We start from the raw sequence: 21,548 nt of genomic DNA, 5'->3' as shown, positions 1-21,548 counted from the left end.
TTGTCAGTCTTGTCGTCAAGCGGCGGAACTTTGGTAGGTAATTAAAATCCCCACCAAGCGCTCCCTCTGATGCACACCCATTTCAGGCGCGCTCAGGCGCGAAGTGCCCTAGGTCTGCTTATGGCTTAGCGCGGGGCAGCTTCTCCCTAGCTCCGCTGTACAGATTCTTCAAAGAAGGCGGTTAGGCAAGTTTATTGCGTCACACCTCGGCGGAGAGTTAACCGAAACCAAAGTCAATAAAGCGGGAAGCTTTTAGGGCGATATCAAAGGTATTCCGGCAGCGATTTGATACGCTTTTCTCGCCAGCATCATACGTCGTAACCTCTACATCTCAGCTTCCCACAAGCATAACAGCTTGTCGTAGAAGCTCGTTGATACAATCGTCAGCTTTTCCTTTACCCCATCACGGTGAAAATCACTACCATAATTCATGCTCTTGTGTTCCTCAAATCGAGTTAGCACATTGAAGCCACATTCCTGGCTACCGGGAAGTTTCACGAGTTCCACGACCCGAGCGCCGGCGTGCATGCAAGAAGCCAGTATCCTCGCTCGCCAGACGTAACTCTCGTTGGGGCTGGTGTCCAACTCAATCAAATTCAGCCTCCAGACGCCGCCACCGAGTCTGCTCTCGGCGAGATTCTTGGGTCGCCCAAACGGTGGGACTTGTAACAACCGGATGTGCTCATCATAGCTACCGGTGACCACAAGCTCATGGCCATCCTCCTGCATGAAAAGTGGCAGTATGGCGGTGACCCCAGCATCATGCCCTCTCCACTCGGACGCCGGGAGAGGCTGGGTGAAGCCTTCTCCATCCCAAGCAGATGTCTGGGAGCGCAGCATAGAGTCGTCGCCCCCGGAGTACACTCTGAAGGAGAACTCATCTGTTTCTTCCTTTGTTGGCACGGTGGGCGCTTGAGAGATCACAGTACACCATGCCTCCAGCGAGTGTGCGATGACAGGGTTTGGGTCAAGCTCCCAGGGCCCGTCAAAGGTAAGTAGCCGCAGGAGATAAACATGCCCGGTCGATGTGGTAACAGCCATGATCCCTTGCCGTGACGGATGCCAGCCAAAGGAAGTGAACAGAATCTCCTCTCCCGACGCTGGTCTAATCTCACCATGAGACATCGTGGTAATGTCCATTGTTCGCAAATGCTTTAACGCTTGGCTTTGGTCGGGTAATACCTGGAACAAAGCAACAGTGGCGGTGCTGGAGACAACCGCACAAATGTCGCGCTGGCCATCATGGGGGCTAAACCGGAGGTCTAGCAGTGCCGACGGCTGGGCCACTGTTTGAATACAGTTTCTACATCCTTGTGTTAGTACTGTCTCGTGGTTAAGGGAAATGGCTTTCATACAAATTTCCATCCGTGAGCTGGAACACAACGATGCTACCACTACGACTCTGCGGTTGTTTACCGCTGTCCTCATTCTCCGTCCCAGGACTATCTGCCTGAAGCGAGTATGTCCCAACCAAAAAGTAGGAGGGGAAGGCAGGACAAAATTCCACACAGCTGGGTGGGAGGTCCAAGATCAGGGAAACTCGTGATTGTACCAGCTTCCCCTCGCTCTCCATGGCTTCGATTTCTCAACGATGACCCTCTTTATGATGCTGGTGGTTGTTTGAACGCCAGGGTGGGAAATACAGTGACAATTGGGTCAAGCGGGTCGGTTTCAACATGTGGTTGTGAGCTCCTGCCCCAGTCTCTAAGAAAAGGTGTCCGAATTTGCTTTTTCTCACGTCTTTGATCCGCCTTTCAATTTGGTCCAATCCCCACTATTCCTCTCCCAGCAACCATCGGAACCATCACAACACTGCGCTCAGTCTCACAAAGGTCACAAAAAGGCTTGAAAAGAAGAAGGAAATATCCTGTTCTATTCGTTTAATGAAGAATAAGAGTGCTGTTTACCCGTAAAAAATACATGTTTATTTTACCGTCCTAGATTTTCTTCCCGCTCCAGATGATCTGAGACTGACGAACTTGGATCTACAACGCTGCGTTTGCAGAGGACGAAGTACACGACTCCAAACCGAAATATAACCAAAATGGATTCTGATTCCGACTTTTACGGTAAGGCTCTTCTTTTTTTCTTAGCACCTTTAGAAAAGGGAACATAATTTCTCACACACACTAGGTGATGAAGAAACCGTCTCGGCCCTTAAGGATCGGGTAAACGACTTCGATGTCGTCGGCTGGTGGCATCGGCAAAACAACATGACGGATAATTATCCCAAACCAAGCATCAAGCGCGAACAGCAAACCCAGCAAACTATCAGTGCCCCCGTCAACAACACCCGCATCAAACCCCTATACGACCCTCATCAAGGTGCCCCAGGAGCCCGCCGACCTTCCGAAACCATCCCGGACTTCCTCTCCCGCCTCCCGCCCTCCACAAGCGACTGGGAACCCGGCTTTGATTGGATCTGGATCGCGAATCCATATCACCCGCCACCCGAACTCGAACCAGCCCTAGCCCAGTTTCGACATGCCGCCGAGGAACGACTCGGACTCTTTGCCGAGTTCGAGAAGATGGCCACGCTTACGGCTGGACGCGATACAGGCGTTACAGTCAAAGCGCTAGCGGCGCTCCGGCAGGACGTAGCCAAGGAGCGACGGGAAACGGTTAGCGACCTCCGTGAGCTTGCCGATGCGTGCAATGTAGTCACGGGGAAATGGATGCTGTTTCCACCTCCCGGGGAAGTGGACGCGGTGTGGGCCTGCGTAGCGGCCGCAACGGCGGAGGGGGAACTCGGCACAGCAGCTAAGGTAGAGACGAGATCACGGGCGGATAAAGAGCGATTGGTGTGTGTGTACACGAAGGATTGCCGGGAGAAGGAGGATGTGGCGAGGGTGTTGATTCAGATGAGGGAGTTGGGGTTGGTGAAGCCAGGTGGGAAGCAGATTTACTATAAGTCTGGTGAGTTGTCTGCCGTTTTATTTAGTTCCTTTGTGATAAGGCCAGGGTCTAGTGGCTTACCCCCATTTAGATGCTTGGACGGAGCTTGGGATATACGGCGGCAACAAATGGGGGATTGGAGCGTCGATGGTAAGTTTTAGGAAGGCTCCCCGTTTCCCACCCTCCCCTATTTAGCTAACAACAGGAACAGTATTCGTCCAATGAGATATTCGGGTATACTAAGTTAGTCGTCTCTCGCCGCGCGTGATGACTGCGACTGGGCAGTAAGTTCCGGAAATTGAATGCATATTCGCTGTCAACGTACTACTTAGACTATAATGATACCCCTACAGCACGACCTTCATGGTCAGCTGTATCGCTTGTAAACGGGAAGCTGTCGGCCGCCGAGTCTAGCCAAATCGCTGTTGTGTCTATCACACATCCGGACCCTTTTGGTTCGGACCGAATCAAGTCGGTGACCTCAAAACACCAATAGATACAGACGCGGCGGGTATCGCTGTCCCTTGATCCATCGTAACCGACCTTGACCCCCTGCCCAATCTTCTCACTTGCTGCCTTCCAATAAAGGAGCGAAGAACCGGATACCGAGCCGCTCAGAGTGTTGAGCTCGTCATCAAGTAAGCGAGGGGCCGATTATTTAACGGCGCCGGGGTTTCCTTTTGTTCAGGAAAGACAATCGGAGGACAATTCTCAGCACAAGACTGAGCATGCCGAATATCATAACCACAACGATGAAAACCAGACGCGCTATGGTCATCCGTGGGCTCCCCCTGAGTGGCGAGAAAAGACGCCTCTCGTGCTATTTCAAGGCAGGGTCCTCCTCCCCATCTGGGGCCGGGCTCGTAGGGGAATCGATGGCAACTGGCCTGAGAAGCAATACCAAGCGGTATGCACTGTTTCCATTAAGGTAATATCGATGCAGCTTCTTAGACCGTATAAAACCGAGGCGCTCGTACAGTCGCATGGCAGGCGTGTTGGTCTCTTCCGTCTCAAGGACGATCTCGTCGGCGTTGCGCTCAGCCATCGCATCGATGGCCATTTTCACGAGGGTTGTTGCCACGCCGTGGCCTCGATAACTAGATGATACGGCCAACATGGCGATGTAGCCACGTAGGGTCGGAGTAGAGTGAGAGGAATGTCTTTCAAGCTTGCATATTACTACCCCGATGAGGGAATCATCGATGGGATTGAGAGCCTAACCAAATGGGACTAGTTAAACCAAGTTACGAAGCAGAAAGAAAGAACTGGGCTGGGCGGGACGGACCATGTAACAGAGGTGGCCCCATTGGTAAAGAAAGTACCGATAAACATAGATGCTGTATGGCTCGCTCAAGTCCTTGGATATGAGTGCCCGGATAGCGGGAAGGTATTTTGGTTCTAACGAGTGCTGGTATTGCATGTACCGCAGCTCGCCGGGGAGCTCACCCTTCGTGGTTGCTATGCTCCCCTTTTCGTCCTGGACGGTCTTGGTCATTAACATGGTTCCAGTTCCGAAAATCCAGGCCGATATCCGGATTAGTTGAAATGGACCGGGTTCCGAGGTGTAGGTGATAATACTGCTGCGTCTGGTGACGGTCAACCTAGAATAGTGCCGCGAGAGTTAATGCTGAGGTGGGGTGTTTGCGGGTTGATCGAGAGCTAACGTTAGGCGACCAGTGGAACTGCAAAGACGGATGTTGTTGAGCTTTCACATGCAAACAATAACAGGCCGTTGATTGGTTGACTTGAGGAAATAGTGGGTGGGCGGCACATGTTTCTTGCAGGGGCAGCTGCACGCCCACTGTGATGCTTCGCTTCTGCAGCTCCAGGTCAGGAAGGGAAAGTGTACATAGTAGTCTTAGGTCTGTAAATCACAGAACTGCTCTGGCGAGTCTGGTTACCTCAGTGCAACAACTGGTGTGAAAGGGGGAGACAAAAACGCCTCTAAATGCACATCAATCCGTTGATACAACAGCTTTCCAACTGAGTTAGGTTAAGACCGTGTTCGGTGAATTGGTTTCGTCCTGGCTGGCGGGGCACAGACGTCACCAATAACTAATCCCTGCAGATACGGCATGGGGGACCCAGGCCGATTGCGGGTGTCTGTCTGATCCTCAAAACCAACGTCGGCAAAGCCGGCCGAGGGTTTTTTGGACATGCATGCTTTTCGCCAAACACCCGCGACGGACATCGAATCACCTCTTCATATGCCAATTTGGAAGCGTGGTTAGGATAACACATGTGGTGAGCTCGCACCCGGTTTGCGGCTGCTCATTGCAGCCAGACGCACCGGCGACCATTGCTTCACCACCTCCACTTTCCGTTAGAAGCACGAGAAAATACGGTTCCGCTATACCTAGAATTCCCGATCCGACACACTACCACGCTATTTAAGCCTTCCCCATGGCGAGTACTCTACGGCGCCGGTTACCCGGCATCGACAACCCCTCGGAGACTCCCACACCACAAGACGAGAGTTCCGACGAAGACGGGAACCCGGGTGCCAAACCCAAGGATGTCAAGGCTGTCCACGTTCACCGGCCGAAAACACGAAAGCGCAGGAATACAGCCATTTTCTTGCTTGGTAGTTTGTTCGGTATCATCGCCGCGGGCTTCTTCGCCAAGAGCAATGACTTGATTGGCTTCCCCGAACTGGGGGACCTGACCATGGACAGTTTCCTTGATGTTCTTCCGGCTGGGTTGGTGAAGGATATGCGGGAACTCATTGTACGTTCTACCCTAGGAGTTGGTTTAGACTTTACCTGCGGCGGTTATATTGACTTGTACCCTCTAGATTGGAGAGCGCGATTTCCTCGAAAGTTACGACGCATTTTCGGTCGGTCTCAAAGTGCGCTCTGAGGGCATGGAAGTCGACCACCCGATGATTATGGTACCCGGTGTTATTTCTACTGGCCTCGAATCTTGGGGCACTTCGAACCTTTCACTTCCGTACTTCCGAAAACGACTATGGGGTAGTTGGAGCATGATGCGAGCCCTGGTGCTGGACAAAGAGACTTGGAAGGCGCACATCATGTTGGATAAGGAGACGGGCCTGGATCCGCCCGGGATAAAATTGCGCGCCGCACAAGGGTTCGATGCCACCGATTTCTTCATCACAGGTTACTGGATTTGGAACAAGATTGTCGAAAACTTAGCTTCCCTCGGTTACGACCCGGTCAACTCTTACACGGCAGCCTATGATTGGCGATTGGCATATCAAAACTTGGAAAAGCGTGATCATTATTTTACGAGGTTGAAGGCACAGATCGAAATGGCTGTAGTCCTTCAAGGGAAGAAGATCGTTCTCACCTCTCACAGTATGGGCAGCCAGGTCACCTTTTACTTCTTCCACTGGGTGGCTTCGAAAAACGGGGGCCGGGGAGGAGACGATTGGGTGGAAAAACACATTGAGGCATGGATCAATGTTAGCGGATGCATGCTGGGAGCGCTCAAGGATGTTTCGGCCCTGCTCTCGGGCGAGATGCGCGACACGGCGCAGTTAAACGCCTTCGCTGTCTACGGGCTCGAGAAATTTTTGAGCAAATCTGAACGAGCTGAGATTTTCCGCGCCATGCCAGGAATCTCCTCCATGCTGCCGATGGGGGGCACTGCGATCTGGGGTGACCTCGACGGTGCTCCGGATGACCAACCCGGCCAAGAGCAAACGTTCGGCTCATTCCTCAATTTTCGACGCGACCAAAATTTTACGGTTCCTAACCGGAATTTTACGGTGGATGCAGCCATTGAGTACCTTCTCGAGACCTCAGAACCCTGGTACAGGGACCAGGTTCTTGACAATTACTCTTGGGGCGTCGCGGAAACAACAGCTGAGGTTGAGGCCAACGAGGCGGACCACAGGAAATGGGTCAATCCGCTGGAAACTCGGCTCCCACTCGCACCCAATTTGAAAATCTACTGCTTCTACGGAGTGGGCAAGCCGACGGAACGAGCATACTACTACCGATCCCCCGAACTCAGCGCTCTCACAAACTTGAACATGACGATCGATACTGGCCTGACGCACGGCGAGGTGGACCACGGCGTCGTTATGGGTGAGGGAGACGGCACGGTGAACCTTATGAGTACGGGCTACATGTGCAACACCGGGTGGAAGATGAAGCGGTACAATCCAGCGGGTGTCAAGGTAACCGTGGTCGAGATGCCGCATGAGCCTGAGCGGTTCAACCCGCGGGGCGGCCCTAACACAGCTGATCATGTGGATATCTTGGGCAGACAGAATCTGAACGAGTTTATCCTCAAGATCGCGGCTGGTAGGGGCCACACGATCCAAGACAGCATCGTCAGCAACATACTCCAGTATGCGTCCAAGGCGAAGGTGTACGAAGAAGGCGAGAGATGAATAATGTATGATGAACATAGTTAATAACTACATGCCATAAGGGGGCAGGGCGTTTGTATTGAAGGGTTGGTTACACTTGATAGACTTTAGTGATGGAACAGCTTGGATTGGGGTGCTGATGGATGGCGGAAGGGTGTCGGTCTGTTTATAGGTAGTCGAGATTTCGCCGAGCTCCCTTTTTGATACCCATTAACTGTTCCAATTCTACGCCTGAACAAGATGCCCTATTTTTAGGCGTGTGCTGGTACGAGAAATTAATGCTAAGGGTGGTGGTTCAAGAAAATGGTACATCCCTCGACGTCATTTCATAGTGCTTCCAGGCATTGATTGGCCCGTGCACACAAACTGCTGCGTTTTACCACTACAGGGGGAGGGTGGAGGGCGGTGCCAGGAAGCGCTTCATCGCCAGCAGCCCAGGCGATTCCGACAACACAACCTGGAACATAACCGCATACCGATCGGCCGACCATACATGCACGGACTCGGGCAGCTATTTCCTGTGGGTTACGGCGATTGACCACACCCCGACGGCCGACGCAGTCCTGGCAATTTTCCCAGTCAACAACAACATAATCAGCGACACCCTCCCTGTGCTCGCCGTGCTCCATCCCGACGCTCGTGATGCCCGCGACTCGGCAACAGCCCCCTGTACCGGCGCCGTTGTTGGGTTGAAGAAAACATGTCCGACTCCGACGGCTCCTGGTCCGCCGAGAATGAGGAACAGTTCTGGGAAGGTGAGTGCGCCTTTAGCTCCTAGGATTGCAGTGGCATCGAATAAATAAGTGCGCTAATAACCTTCGTCCACAGCGCTAAACACAACACTGTCCTCCACCTGCGCCACACCAGAGCAACTCGACGAAGCCTTACGATCATGGCTCGATTTAGTCTCCAATGCCCGGGACAAATATCTCGACAGCGAAGACGACGTCGCCCGTTGCTCAGAAATGCTCCTCGCCAGCCCCATCTTCGAAAGCAATAGCAATTACGTTCGCACCCAGCTTATCTACAGTCTTCTACAAGAGGAAGAATATGCCCAGCTTCATGTGTACGCCAATTTTCTGCTTCTTGCGGGCCGCACTGAGGAGGATACCTTCCGAACCATGATTGAGGAAGGCTGCTTTGTTCGGCTTCTTGAGCTGATCAAGGGTTGCGGGGCGACAGACGCGCGACTGCATCGACTACTCTTGCAGCTGATGTACGAGATGTCTCGCATTGAACACCTACGCCCCGAGGATCTGTTGCAGGTTGATGACGGGTTCGTCATGTATCTGTTCCGGCTCATTGAGTCTTTGTCTGACGACGCCAACGACCCTTGCCACTACATGGTGATCCGTGTCTTGGTAAGCTTTTTTAGCCGTGTCTACTGTCAGGGATGTTTTCTAACGAGCCGTGATAGTTGGTCTTAAACGAGCAGTATATGGTGGCTTCGACTGCAGCAGCGGTGAACCCCGGCTCTCCCACCGTGCCCGTGACGAATCGAGTGGTCAAAACTCTGAGTGTTCATGGGCCATCGTTTCGCACCTTTGGTGAGAACATTATACTCTTATTGAACCGGGAGACAGAGACATCACAGCAGTTACTCATCTTGAAGCTGCTCTATCTTCTGTGCACCACGGCCGCGACTTACGAATACTTTTATCTGAACGACCTTCGCGTTCTTTTGGATGTCATCATTCGCAATTTACTGGACTTGCCCTATGAGGCGAACACATTACGACACACGTACTTGAGGGTCTTAGCCCCACTTCTCTCACATACACAACTGAGCCAACCTCCTCACTATAAAAGAGACCAGATCCTTACCCTCATGGACATTCTTAGGGGAACAGGAAACACCCATTTTATGCCCCCAGAGGCGACCACATTACGCCTACTCGAGAGAGTCGCAGCTACTTCTTGGTTGGTCGATGACGAGGCGGAATCGCCTGTTTTAAACCATGTAGGGACACTTGCGCCTTCGGAAACCGGCAGCTCCGTGAGCGTTATCGCGAACGTGATGGCGAAACCGGGTCTCCAGACGCCGAGTCGGAAGTTGGGAGTAGAACCCGACCCGGATGCGTCGACCCCCCCCTCTGAGGGCAACCCGAGCCGGCCAAAACCACCACCACCGAGGATTCTTAGGACGAAAATGTCCCTGCCCGAAGTACCGAAACACCGCCATGGAGTGCCGATTGTTCATACACCTCCTACCCCCGAGGTTCTGGCGAGTAGTACCGTCGCACAGAGAAAACTGCCCCCGAAACTTCCACCACCTAGGAGGAAAGCGAAGCTTTTGGGTGCAGCGGGTGATGCCCGGGTCTCAAACGATTCGTTGCCGGCAACGAACCCAGAAACCCCAGTCTCATGAAGAAATATGAGAGCTTCGAATTCTCCGGAGTTGGTAAGCGATGTTGATTGCATTGCGAGTGTCTTTATGGTTTAGCCACCGAGCGGATTGGTGTGACCATCCAATGCTCTCCTATTGTTTAATCTTATTTGGTGGTAAGGGTAGGCAGGTGAGGGGATGTTCACGGATCATGGGCGGACTCGGAAGACAATACGGGGGGCTTGGGACGATAAGAGTTGGTTCGAGAGCAAAGAACGCAGGAGATTCGTACGATCTACGAACAATTATCATGACAAGGCGTTTGCGTGGGGTTATGTGTTATAAACCGAAGAGGGGTTCAGGCAGTGTAAACTTTCTCTCCAGTTCGTTGTTTCAACGCCGCTTGGCACTAGAGGCTCAGCAACCTGTATGGTGTAAGTCTGTTTCCGTTTATCTATCTCGTGACCCCTAGGATGCACAGCTTTTATGGTGTTGTCCCACAGCAGTGAAGAGGCCCACAGCAGCACCGCAGACTCTGGTACCGATTCGTCGCAGCGTGAGCGGGACCCACTTTGCACCAAGCATCCCGCGACGGTGCCGCACCCGAAAGACCAAAATTTTGGACACTACACGAGCACTAGCGATTCAACCCCATCACCGACGCCCATATCTAGCCAGCGACCTTCTTAACACTCGAAGCGACGTATACAACCGCCCGGCGGTTGGGAAACTCTGACGACCTTTTCGATTGGCCCCATATTCCTTCTCAAAAAGACACAACTTCGGTTCTAGGCCGCAGAAAGGCGGTTCGAGCGGGTTTCCCTTCCGCCACCCCGAGGAAGGTCAAAACTAAAAAGAGGTCGCCCACCATGGAACCAGCAGCCAAGGCGGCCGCCGGGACGGCGCAAAGGGTGTTCAAAGAAATTCATGGTGTTGTGGTATCTGCGGGCAAAATGGACAGGACCGTCAAGGTGCGGGTTGCTGGGAGGAGGTGGAATTCGTTTATTAAGAAGGTCCGTTGTCTTGGTTCCGGTTGCTTTGATATTGGTTGCGTCAGGCTGCTCCAGCCTTCTCCTTGTGCAATCTACAATTTCTGTCCCCGTCAAAGATAAGAATGGAAGAAAAGAATCTAACACTACCCCTCACCTCAGCACTTCGACGACCCGAAAACCCACCTCGTCCACGACCCCAACAACTCCCTTCGCCTAGGCGACATCGTTGCCATTACCCCCGGCTGGCGCACCTCACAAAGTAAGCGCCACGTTATCAAACACATTATCGCCCCCGGTTCCGGCGTGCCCATCGAAGACCGACCCGAGATCCCGACCGAGCTGGAGCGCACGGCGAAGCGCGAGACCGAGCGCGCCCTGAAGGACACTCGGCGCATGGTGCGGCAGCTGGAAGCGCGCGTTGACCAGCGCTTGGCTGCGACGGGGAAGTTGGTCAAGAAGACGGAGCATGCAATGCGGTTGGGTGCGGGGATTTTGGGGGTAGCGTGGCCGGGGTTAGTGAAAGGTTTAGCGAAAGAACAGCAGCAGGCGACGGCAAGCGGGGATGCGGGGCCGGAGGGAGCGGCGAAGGTGCCACAGTGAGAGTTGTGAAGGGTGGCTGCCGATTCGTGACCAGAGACGAGAACGCGAGGAAACACGGCAAAAGGAGGGGATGATGGGCGCTGGTCCTTCACTCTTCCCTTCCTCAGCACCGCCTTCCCCGGTGGGATGAAGATCCAGACCAGGGTCACGGATTGTTGTGTATGACTTGAAATGGAGAGATGAATGGGGATATGAATGGGGATACTCCTTTCTGTATATGTATGAACAAAAAGGCACATAGTATGCGTACAAGGCATTCGGGGGGTATGTAAAATAGACCGGTATTACTGTCAAATAACATGAGACATGATCAGGTGGCGGAAAGAAATAAATTATAAGCCAAGTTTCGGTTTCACGAATTTCTCCGCCTTAATGAGTGCAAATCTATTGCCCAAGGCCTCGAGTATTTGCTCTCCGAACTCGCTGGCTATCATGATGTCCATATACCTACTATAAGTGAGCCCAGGCTGCCGCTAAAATAAACAAGATTGGCTCCGGTGATGCGAAACTGTGCACGAAGGCCTCCTATCCACCCCTTTCCCCAAACTCCCTAGCCCAATCCTCATACTCCTTGAGCCCAGTTTTGCTAACACTAGGCCTGATAGTCGATAGGCTTGCCACAAAATCTGATAGTTCAATTGGCCGTATCTCATCCATCGCCATATGCAGTAGTGCCTCACCCAACGACCGCAGCGGGCCCATGGCTGCGTCTTTCGCCAGAGCCGTAATATCGGAACCAGAGAAACCTATAATTTGATGGTTAGACGGGGTCATTAAACAAGTGCGATATGAGGGGGGACGAGAGGACTCACCATCAGTCATGTTGACAAGGGAATCTATGTCAGAATCACTCAGATTATGTTTCTGCTGTTTGAGCAGCGTTCTCAGCTGCACCGCTCTGGTTTCCGCCTCAGGTAGCGGGATGTACTGGCGCCTCACAAATCGTCTCCGAGCAGCTTCGTCAATCGCCCAAGGTAGATTTGTCGCAGCCAGAACAAGTACCCTATTTGCGTCACCACGTTCCCGGTCTTTGTCTCCAGCTTCGCGTCCAGCCGCGGCTCGCTGTAGGTCGCTCCATTGGATTAGAAATTCGGTCTTGATACGGCGTGTTGCCTCGTGCTCGCCTGTGCCGGACCGTTGCGACAGTAGCGAGTCGATCTCATCGACGAATATGATGCTCGGCGCGAACGTCTTCGCCAGTGCGAATAGCGCACGGACTAGCTTCTCGGACTCGCCCAGATATTTACTGGTGAGACTGCTAGCTGAGATGGAAAAGAAAGTCGACTTCGATTCGGTAGCTACCGCGCGCGCAAGCATCGTCTTTCCTGTCCCTGGTGGGCCAAAGAGAAGCATGCCCCGGGCAGGTTCACGTAGGCCCATGAAGAGGTCGGGGCGGAGGAAGGGGTACACGACGGTCTCGCGGAGGGCGTTCTTGGCAATCTCGAGGCCGGCAACGTCGTTCCAGTGAACTTCATCGCCCTGGACGATAATCTCGTTGAGGATTTGCTTCGCAGCATGTTGGTCGACGCCTGGGGGGAGTTTTTTGAGCACTTCGGCTTTTCGTTTCTTCCATGTTTTTGCTTCCTTGGCTTGTTTGTCTTCCTCAGAGGTATCTGAAAGCATGGCAAACGAGTCCGCAACGAGGGGCGTTTCTCTTTGGCGCCCGGTGCCAGCCTTACTCCGTGAACTCTTGACCGGGGTTTCGAAGGAGGAAGACAGATCAGAAGTAGACGGAGAGGTAGCTAGTCCTGGTCGGCTCCCTGTATTCCTGCTCGCTATTCGCCTTGTGTTGAGACTATGCCCGGATGGGGCACGAGCAGTTTTGACATTGTGTCCGGAATTCGGTTTAGACGCCGATAGTGGGGAATCGGCTGGAACGTCTGACGATATTCTCCTACTTAAGGACAATCCTTTTGACGCATCTGACGAGATCGAGTCGGCATCCGAAAGACCCCTTAATCTCCTTGCTTTTGGTGTCGAGGGAGGGGCGGCCCTCTGTCGAGGAACTCTTTCTTGCGTCGGAGAGTCTTTCCCTACGCTATCCCTCAGGGCAAGTGAGTTTAGGGCGCTAGAGGCTGCGCTTATAGAGATAGGAGAGGGACGAGAGGAGGGAGAAAAGCTGTCAGCTTGTCGCAAGTCTGGCAACTCAGCGCTCGCCCTCCTATCCGTGGGTTTTACTGGGCTCCGGGTTCGTGGGGTGGTCAGCCTCCTCGAATTACCGTCCCATGTCTTGTACAGAGATTCCGAGCTATGCCTCGGTTTCTCGGACGAAGTTCGTGTGTTTAAGGGTGGGCGAGATGGCTCTTGACCATCTGCGGGGCCTTGTTCCCCCATCTCCCGTTGTGAGCCCAGCAAGCCCCACGCCAATGTCGCGGCCTTGGTTGCCCCAGGTCCGTCCACCGGCTTTTGGCTCTGCCGCCGCAAGGACGTCTTGGTAAGCTTCTCTCCAAGCCGGCTGGAACGTAGTGTCGTCCGCATTGTATGTCTTTCTGGGCTAGACGGTCGCGACACTTTCCTTTCCGGTGAACGCTGGCTCGGAGTGGATCCAGGAGCCTTTCTTGACGGCGAAAGGGTTGGGATCTCGCCGCTTATCCGTTTCCTCTCTTCAGATGGGGTTTTTGAAAAAGGAGAACCGGAATGGGCAGATCTTCGTCGGAGCAGGCCGGGCCGCGCGAGCTCGGTGTATGTGACAGCCGGGATCGTCCCATCCCCTATCCAACCCTGATCTTGCTGCATTTCTTTCCCTACTGCAGCAGCGGAGCGTGCCTCGGAAGGTAGTGGGTTCTTCTGGCCTTGCACGGGAGGCTGCCCATCCTCTACGGTCTCTTGGCGTGACAAACGAAGGGCTTCCAGCAGGTCGATCCGTTCTTTGCATTGAAATTCAAGCTGTCGGATGCTATCAACTAGTGCCTTTTCCGTCTCTGTGCGCGGTGTAAAGTTCGGGAGGACTCGATTCGCATTGTGGTCGTAGATCTGCTCAAGGGCCTGTCTCCAGCACCGCATGGCCTCATTTTCGTTCCCCTGTCAGTTGCTGGTAAGCAACCGTATCTCTGGCAGTGAGGCAAGCAAGGCTATAATATTGTACGCACCTTACTCTCGTAGTAGACGGCAGTGGAGCACGTCAGGTAGCTCTCATCGTATGTCTTCTGTAGGACGGACGCGGCACTCGCAGTTCTGTTGCCGAACATGATGGTCCGCGGGAGTGCTGGACATTCCGGGCGTGGTTTTCAGGCGGCTGCTCAGCGGACAGAATCTGAGAACGGGTCAATCAAATGCAAATGGATTAGCGTCCGATACAGATCTGCCCGGGCGCAAAACTACCGAGTAGAGGCAGGTGATGGAGATCGTGATGCGTGTTCGATGTGGATGCTTAGCTCACATGTAAGGTACCTGTGTATTATGAAAGAATACAATACACAATACACCGCATTGAGACGACCTTGATGGATTTGGGAGTTGTGCTAACGTTAACATCGAATGCGGGGCTGCGAAGTCGCTCCCAGTTAGTGGCGTCACATGCCCACTACAGCTTCACAGAGCAGCTGTCAGCCCCGCAGCCAAGAAAGTTTCGGTACCTCCTGAGTGGTATCGGTACCTCCCCACCTCCCTCAAACAGCCCCCGAAGCTCTCAAGTTGCAGTAACCAGATATATCGCTCTCCCGACCTCGATAACGTGGACTTCAGCTCCGGTGGTATACGGTCATTCCGGAACCAATTATACTCATATCTTCGCATGGGTTTGTCACCAAGGCTCGTCTCTTGAAAGAAGGTGTATTCCGTACGAAAATGGCGATCGCGATGATTGCAGTACACCAAGTTCAAACTTTATGACAACAACACCCGAATCTCACCTGATGTCCGAGGGAATAGGGCCCGCAAGCTCTGAAAATCCACGGAGTCGCCGTGCTCTTGTTCTGCCATTTCATCCGCAAGAATAAGCGTCTCCTCCACGTGTTCAAAATCGACGCAAAACCTCTCGGCCGCCTCCTGAATGACGTCCTGTACTAGCCTCGAATCCTGGAGATTCTTCAGCCTTTCAACCGCGTCCATCTGAGCTGACGGAAGGAAGTCGTCGAGTGTCTGGCTGGCTTGGGAGAGTGCCTCGGGTTTGACTGCATCCAACATCGCGACTTTCTTGATTTCTTCCTCGCCCTCGCCGATGGGCCCAAGCTGTGCGATCAAACCATCCAAGCCAGAAGAGGCGCGAAAGAACTGGTACTGCACCTCAGCTAAGCGTACCCTCTGCTCGTCGACCTGCATCTGTAGGTTGGCCACACGGCGCTGTGTGAAATCGAATGGGGAGAGGCTCCTCTGGGCGGCCAGGGAGCAGTTGATGAGGAATATCGAGTCGGATGGGGCACGGAGCGACTTGGCCATGTTGGCGGCCCCCGAAATAAACGGATCAAAGGCTTCCGCCATGACCGGTTCAAATTCATCTTCCCTGTCGCTCGAGGATGTGAACGACGTTTCGTACGTCTTCATGATAGCTGTCAGCTGCTCCAAGGCATCCGAAAAGAATCCAGGCGGTCGCAGGTCGGGGGGCGTGTGCTGGAAGTCCCCTTGAATCGTTGCAACGTGGTCTCGGGCGAGTGAGCGGAACTGGCGTAACGCCTCTGACTCTAACGCACCGAGTGTCTCGACAAGAGCAGACCCCGAGCTTAGAAGCCGCGAGAAGGTACTCTTGTAAAAGTTGAGTAAGTTGGCAAGTTTGTAGGCCAAGATTGTCTCCTCGTTGGTCTGGATGACTTGCTCGACACGCTGACGAAGCAGCCTTGCGGCCCCCGACATGTCGCGGTCAACCAACTCGTTCAGAGTCTTGACGGCGTCAAATCCATCCGAGTCTTGACCATCTTCGGCGATCAGCCTCCAAATCTCGTTGTGCCTACCAGCCTGGAAACCCTTGGCAATCTCGTCCCCTTCACCGATAAACAGGCCTTCCAACGCTTCTCGCTCGCCAACTGCCGCGGAGTGTGTCCAGGCGAGCATGTCGCCCACGTACCTCAACGTATCATGTGCTACAAGTTCAATAGGCTTGACAGACCGTTCTTCTGTCCCGGAGGGCAATCTTCCCGTCAGTGCCGTGTAGAAAGCGTTGGATAACACATGCTCCCTTGCTTCCGCGAAGAATTCTAGGCAACTCTGGAATAGACTAGGCCGCTCAGCCAACACGCGAAGCGCGTGGCGAATAGGCGATCCGATCTGCGGGTTTTCCAGGTTGAGGGTCTTAAACTCCTTTTGTACCCATTTGAAGAGCTTTTGAAACCCCTGGTTGAGGTACTTGGACGTCTGTTCCATGATCTCCAAGCCCAGAGTCTGATTCTCGAAGCCAAGCAGAATCTCGCAGTCTTTGCTGATCTTCTTGGCCTTGGAAAGAGTAACAAAAAACAGGTCGTCGACCGGCTCCGAGGTCAGCGTCAAGCCGGCAACCTCGTCCTCGGAGAGCACAAAGTGGGCATTGAACGCATTGAGAAGAGCTTGTTTCTGCTCGACCTGGCGGCGCTGCTCCATCAACCGGGATGCCTCCTCCAATGCTGGCGAAACCGTCTTCTGGGCTGAACCTATCTGAGACTTCATCTCATTGAAGCTCTCATTCAATCTACCAATAGTCGCACCGATGCGCCGGAGTTGCTAGCCACCCGTCAGCCCTGCGCATTGAAACTTAATATGAAGACACACCGGCACTTAGCGTCCGAAACGTTTCTATCATACCTCAGCGACTTTGGCAAATTCGTCAATGATCTCGCCATTGCTGTCGATAACCTCCTTTTGGAGGTCCAAACGAAGGTGGCGCCTGGTCTCTGCTGTGTTCCAGACCCTCCTCTTGTCAAGCAGCGTAAGCGCTTCCCTGAATTCTGCATCTGTGTATGACGAGGACAGTACCGCCGTGACTTTCGATGAAAAGGGGGTAGGAGCTTTCGGCACCAAGGACGGCGATGCCGCCGCACTCTGTGGCGAGAGAGGGCCCGATGCCATCTTGGTGCCGGCAGTATTCAATTCAGGGGCGGGTCAATGAGGCGAAACAGGTAAGACCATTCTTTCGGTGCTCCCTTAGTTTCCAAAGGTCGGGTTTTGATGCGTGTGTTCACGGATTGTGTATGGTCAAGTGCGGCCCAAATACTTGGTACGAAACAACCTGGAAAGCAATTTTACTTAGCCTGGTATTTTACAGCCCCGAGGACCTCAATGTCGAGCAATATCAAGACAGAAAATCAATGAAAGCCACATAGTAGTTGCTAGACTGCACGTTTCAACTAAAGCACCCGCAAAACTCCTTATGCACCTAGTTACAGTACCTGTGCGACGAGATCTCTCGGTTATCTAGCTAAGGTGTCTCTCCTGCTGTAATCGAGGGTTTTCCATAACATAACTACTATGTATGTACGAACGATTACAGTCCAAAGGTTAGGTTGCAGGCGGGGCAGCCTAAAGGTCCGACGGGAGGGATGGAAGTCTTGGCAAGGGACCATGCTTCGGCGCACGACACACCGCCTGCCAAAAGAGAGATAGAGTGGGTCTTCTCGACCCAGGCGCTCGTCATTCTGTCGCAGTCAGCTGCCGAAGCACCGTGATCCCATGGCGGCCAATACCAAACGAACGCCGCCAGCACCTCGAGACAAATGCAACTCGCCCACAAGAAGCTGCCTGCCCGATGGCAGTACCCATCGACATAATCATCCGCGCAAATTCATGAGACGCCTAGCCCCTCCCCCAACAAGCATCTCTTCTACCAACACTGGGAGAGCCCACCAAACCACGACCGTTCACATCCTCAGGCGACAAACAGTTCATTCACTCATTCCAGCCTGGGGAACTCCGGGCCCAGAAACCAACCCTCCTCGGAATTCTTCCCTAGCTCGACCGATGTCGTCCAACATCACAACCCGATTCACACCCTAACGTGACGACGCGATGACCAGTGTTTTTTCGAAGTTTGCCCCGACGACCCACGGCCGGTCGTTCTACCAAGAGCTACGACGCCGCGGCGATGATGTCGAAGACCAAGCCGGACTCTTAGACGAAGAAAACCTAAGTCATGATTTTCACGAATATGACTTGGAACATGCCGAAGGTCTAGGGGTAGAAGAGAGCCGCACTATCTCGGGTGGTGCGGTTGGCCCTACGTCTAGGAGTCGCAGCGGCCAGGATCGAGAGCACCGGCATCCGCGCGCATCTCAGGAGGAAGATGAAGACAACGATGTGCCAGCCTCGCTCTTAGTAGAAGCCCACGAAGTAGATATGGAGCCCTTGCCAGGGCAGCAGAAGAAAATGGCCGGAAGGCAATCCGGCGCTATCCCCGGACCGTCGCACGCTGGCGCACAGTGGGAAACCGCCCAGAATCAACAAAGGTTGCATGATGATGGAGCGTTTGGACCGTCTCGGCCCGCTAGTGGCGGTGTTGGGGGCTTGCCGAGCTCTCTGTTCACCGGGATGGTATCGGGTAACGCCAAAAAGAAGGCTGAATGGAGGTGGGCTAACGTCTCAAATCTCGACAACTTCATCAAGGACGTCTATGACTACTACCTGGGAAACGGAATGGGCTGCATATTGGTAGAACGGGCCCTGCATCTCGTGTAAGTGACCAAACCCGGCAACCGAGGAGATACCAACGAAAGGCTAACGCACTTTAATATAGCAACGTTGCCTTTATCGCCTTCTATTTGACCTTCCTTTCCCAGTGTGTCAACTACGGCAAATTCAAGGGCAGCAAGTCCCTTTCCGAGGTTCTCGTCCCGCAATGCACGAAGCACATGTCGGCTTGGTGGAATCTCGGCCTGTGGATGTTTGCCTTTTACTTCATATGGAAATCGATTCAATATCTTTTAGATCTCAGGCGCTTACGCAACATCCGCGATTTTTACATCCATCTCCTTGACATACCAGACGAGGACATGCAGACCATTACGTGGCAGGAAGTCGTCGCCCGTATAATGGCGCTTAGGGACCACAACCCCAAGACGGCCACCACGTTATCCGCAGCACAGCGGCAGTGGCTCGGGAGCCAGTCGAAGGAGAGGCTTGACGCGTCGGACATTGCGAACCGGTTGATGAGGCGGGAAAACTATATGATTGCCATGTTCAACAAGGATATCCTGGACCTGAGGGTTCCCGTCCCCTTCCTACGAAACCGACAGCTCCTTACGCGAACGATGGAGTGGCTTCTTATGTTCAACATTCTCGACTTTGTCTTCGACGACAGAGGCCAAGTCAACCAGGAGTTCATCCGCTCCGAGCGTCGGGCCGAACTCAGTACCAAGCTTCGCGAGAGGTTCCGCTTCACGGGAGCCGTGGTTCTCATCCTCTCCCCGTTTTTAGTCACCTATCTTGTGGTCGTTTATTTCCTAATGTACTTCCACGTATGTAAAATCATGATCCTACTCCGACAGCGCCCATGTTCGCTAACAAGATCTGATAGGAATTCCACAAGAACCCATCTGCTCTAGCGTCGCGTATTTATACGCCGATAGCGGAGTGGAAGTTTCGCGAGTTCAATGAGCTGCCCCATCTCTTCCGCAAAAGACTCGGGATGTCTTATCCATTTGCTAGCCACTATTTGGACCAGTTTCCCAAAGCAAAAACCGAGATGGTGGCCTGGACTGTGGCCTTCATTTCCGGATCCCTTGCATCGGTGCTCGCCCTCGCCTCGATTATCGATTCGGAGTCGTTTGTGCACTTCGAAATCACACCAGACCGGACTGTCCTCTTCTACGGTGCCATTCTGACGGCCATCTGGGCCGCAGCGCGAGGCAGCACCTCGGAAGAGCAGTCCGTGTTTGACCCCGAGTTTGCCATGCGCAACGTTATCCAATACACGCACCACGAGCCGGACCACTGGAAGGATAGGCTTCATAGCTCCGACGTCAAGACCGAGTTCTCGGCGCTTTACCAGCCCAAGGCCGTCGTCTTTGTGGAAGAGATTCTGAGCATCATAGCTATCCCTTTCATCCTATGGGGGAACCTCTCACACTCGAGCGACCACATCATCGACTTCTTCCGAGAGTTCACCATCCACGTTGACGGGCTTGGATACGTCTGCACTTTTGCGGAGTTTGATTTTAAGAAGGGCATTGGAAAAGGCAATGAAGGTGGTGGGGCCGGAGATATCAGGGATGACTACTACTCGACAAAGCACGGGAAGATGGAGGCGTCTTACTACGGTTTCATGGGGAATTATGCGAATTTTGCCCTCAACCCCCGGACGGGCACTGCATCAACGATGCCACCGGGAGCACGCAATCAATTCCGCCCACCTCCAGCTTGGCCGAGTTTGAACTCTCCGCCACCGCCCATGATGGACCTTCAAGCATCCAACCTAGGTCGTGAACGAGGAATGCGGGGCATGTCAACAAAAGATTCCCGGTCTGGGCCGGCCATATCCCAATCATCGCCCATGGCATCTATTCTACTCGATCCACACCATCATCCACCAAACACTAGTCACACGAACAGAAGTATACACACCCCCCGCCGACCACGCAGCAGCCGCCAGGGTGTCATTGAGGAGGCGTTAGAAAATAGCGACGAGGCCAGCAACGTAGGAGGATGGCGGCCCGGAGACGAAGAAGCATACGAAAGTGGCGGAGCTCTTGAGGAGTCGGCATGGCAGACATCGCCAGCTAGGACACTCAGCAGAGAAAACAGTGCGGCAGATGCCCGACGACCACCAGATGCCGGTGTGGTCCATATGATCCGCCAGTTCAACCAGGCACAATTAAATCGGCGACCAGGCGGGGTGCGATAAGGATAAGGGGGTTAGGAATAAGGCACACCCTGCAACAGGATACCATGGCACCATTGTGGTCAAAGTTTACTGTGAAAGTATGAGCCTTCCTAGTATAATGGGTTTGTTTTGGTTTGCAGGAGGCCACTCTCAACTTTTTGAGAGGAGGAAAGGCACCTTTGGGATCCTTTGCTAGACGGATAATTGTTAAACAAACTATCAAATGCTACTAATAAAGCGGCCCGTGTGGGTGCACTGCTGTTGCCAATATTTGGGGATGCACACATCAAATATGCGTGTCCACGACGCCCAAGACTCTGCGGCAAACTAACAAGAACATGCCTGTGCCTGTGTACGAATACCAAAAATGCCCTTCTAAAATTCCCAAGACCAGGGCGACGTGGATGCGGACGTGGCTACTCTATTCTCAGCCCCCCTCGCTGACGAAGAGACCGGGTGTGTCGGAAATCCATCAGATAAGCCCGAGCTCGGCCAGCGGCCCAGTCCAGTTGACCCCGGAGAAAGACATTTTGGGTTGGCCTCCTCGGCCTTTTCGGGCCCAGCGGAGCTCCCGCCTCGGATCTGATAAGAAACCAAGCAATCTCTGCAGGGATGTTTTACCGAGGGCTCCATAACCTGACATGCGTGCAAGCTGGAGGTCTGGAGGTCCCCTCTTGG

At 53.4% G+C, this 21,548-nt stretch overlaps 8 protein-coding genes across 8 annotated transcripts; 5 read left to right on the top strand and 3 right to left on the bottom strand.

Moving 5' to 3' along the window:
* Window positions 1-324: 324 nt before the first annotated feature.
* Window positions 325-1,573, bottom strand: C8A04DRAFT_15253 (uncharacterized protein; the record flags this gene model as incomplete). The annotated part of the gene is made up of 2 exons (XM_062778414.1): window positions 325-1,303; window positions 1,356-1,573. 2 exons carry the CDS (start codon window positions 1,571-1,573, stop codon window positions 325-327), a joined length of 1,197 nt encoding a protein of 398 aa, XP_062633470.1.
* A 471-nt stretch (window positions 1,574-2,044) lies between these two features.
* C8A04DRAFT_15242 (uncharacterized protein) lies at window positions 2,045-3,163 on the top strand (the record flags this gene model as incomplete). Its single annotated transcript, XM_062778408.1, has 4 exons — window positions 2,045-2,069; window positions 2,134-2,916; window positions 2,987-3,045; window positions 3,107-3,163. 4 exons carry the CDS (start codon window positions 2,045-2,047, stop codon window positions 3,161-3,163), a joined length of 924 nt encoding a protein of 307 aa, XP_062633469.1.
* Window positions 3,164-3,715: 552 nt separating this feature from the next.
* Window positions 3,716-4,390, bottom strand: C8A04DRAFT_15250 (acyl-CoA N-acyltransferase; the record flags this gene model as incomplete). The annotated part of the gene is made up of 2 exons (XM_062778412.1): window positions 3,716-4,111; window positions 4,181-4,390. The coding sequence occupies 2 exons, from the start codon at window positions 4,388-4,390 to the stop codon at window positions 3,716-3,718; spliced, it is 606 nt and encodes a 201-aa protein (XP_062633468.1).
* Window positions 4,391-5,298: 908 nt separating this feature from the next.
* On the top strand, window positions 5,299-7,255 carry C8A04DRAFT_15243 (Lecithin:cholesterol acyltransferase-domain-containing protein; the record flags this gene model as incomplete). The annotated part of the gene is made up of 2 exons (XM_062778409.1): window positions 5,299-5,622; window positions 5,690-7,255. The coding sequence occupies 2 exons, from the start codon at window positions 5,299-5,301 to the stop codon at window positions 7,253-7,255; spliced, it is 1,890 nt and encodes a 629-aa protein (XP_062633467.1).
* Window positions 7,256-7,934: 679 nt separating this feature from the next.
* Window positions 7,935-9,602, top strand: C8A04DRAFT_40184 (uncharacterized protein; the record flags this gene model as incomplete). Its single annotated transcript, XM_062784856.1, has 3 exons — window positions 7,935-7,989; window positions 8,063-8,595; window positions 8,652-9,602. The coding sequence occupies 3 exons, from the start codon at window positions 7,935-7,937 to the stop codon at window positions 9,600-9,602; spliced, it is 1,539 nt and encodes a 512-aa protein (XP_062633466.1).
* An 827-nt stretch (window positions 9,603-10,429) lies between these two features.
* C8A04DRAFT_40183 (uncharacterized protein) lies at window positions 10,430-11,226 on the top strand (the record flags this gene model as incomplete). Its single annotated transcript, XM_062784855.1, has 3 exons — window positions 10,430-10,573; window positions 10,712-11,064; window positions 11,187-11,226. The coding sequence occupies 3 exons, from the start codon at window positions 10,430-10,432 to the stop codon at window positions 11,224-11,226; spliced, it is 537 nt and encodes a 178-aa protein (XP_062633465.1).
* Window positions 11,227-11,677: 451 nt separating this feature from the next.
* Window positions 11,678-17,125, bottom strand: C8A04DRAFT_40182 (oligomeric complex COG6-domain-containing protein; the record flags this gene model as incomplete). Its single annotated transcript, XM_062784854.1, has 7 exons — window positions 11,678-11,898; window positions 11,965-13,882; window positions 13,952-14,173; window positions 14,242-14,326; window positions 14,748-14,830; window positions 15,047-16,780; window positions 16,862-17,125. The coding sequence occupies 7 exons, from the start codon at window positions 17,123-17,125 to the stop codon at window positions 11,678-11,680; spliced, it is 4,527 nt and encodes a 1,508-aa protein (XP_062633464.1).
* Window positions 17,126-18,061: 936 nt separating this feature from the next.
* On the top strand, window positions 18,062-20,891 carry C8A04DRAFT_15257 (autophagy protein Apg9-domain-containing protein; the record flags this gene model as incomplete). Its single annotated transcript, XM_062778417.1, has 3 exons — window positions 18,062-18,723; window positions 18,786-19,506; window positions 19,566-20,891. The coding sequence occupies 3 exons, from the start codon at window positions 18,062-18,064 to the stop codon at window positions 20,889-20,891; spliced, it is 2,709 nt and encodes a 902-aa protein (XP_062633463.1).
* Window positions 20,892-21,548: the final 657 nt, after the last annotated feature.

This window comes from Dichotomopilus funicola (assembly GCF_033296635.1).
Source record: "Dichotomopilus funicola strain CBS 141.50 unplaced genomic scaffold C8A04scaffold_87, whole genome shotgun sequence".
NCBI classification, from domain to species: domain Eukaryota; kingdom Fungi; phylum Ascomycota; class Sordariomycetes; order Sordariales; family Chaetomiaceae; genus Dichotomopilus; species Dichotomopilus funicola.
Note: the sequence above shows the minus strand (reverse complement) of the source record. Positions and strands in the feature narration are given on the sequence as shown.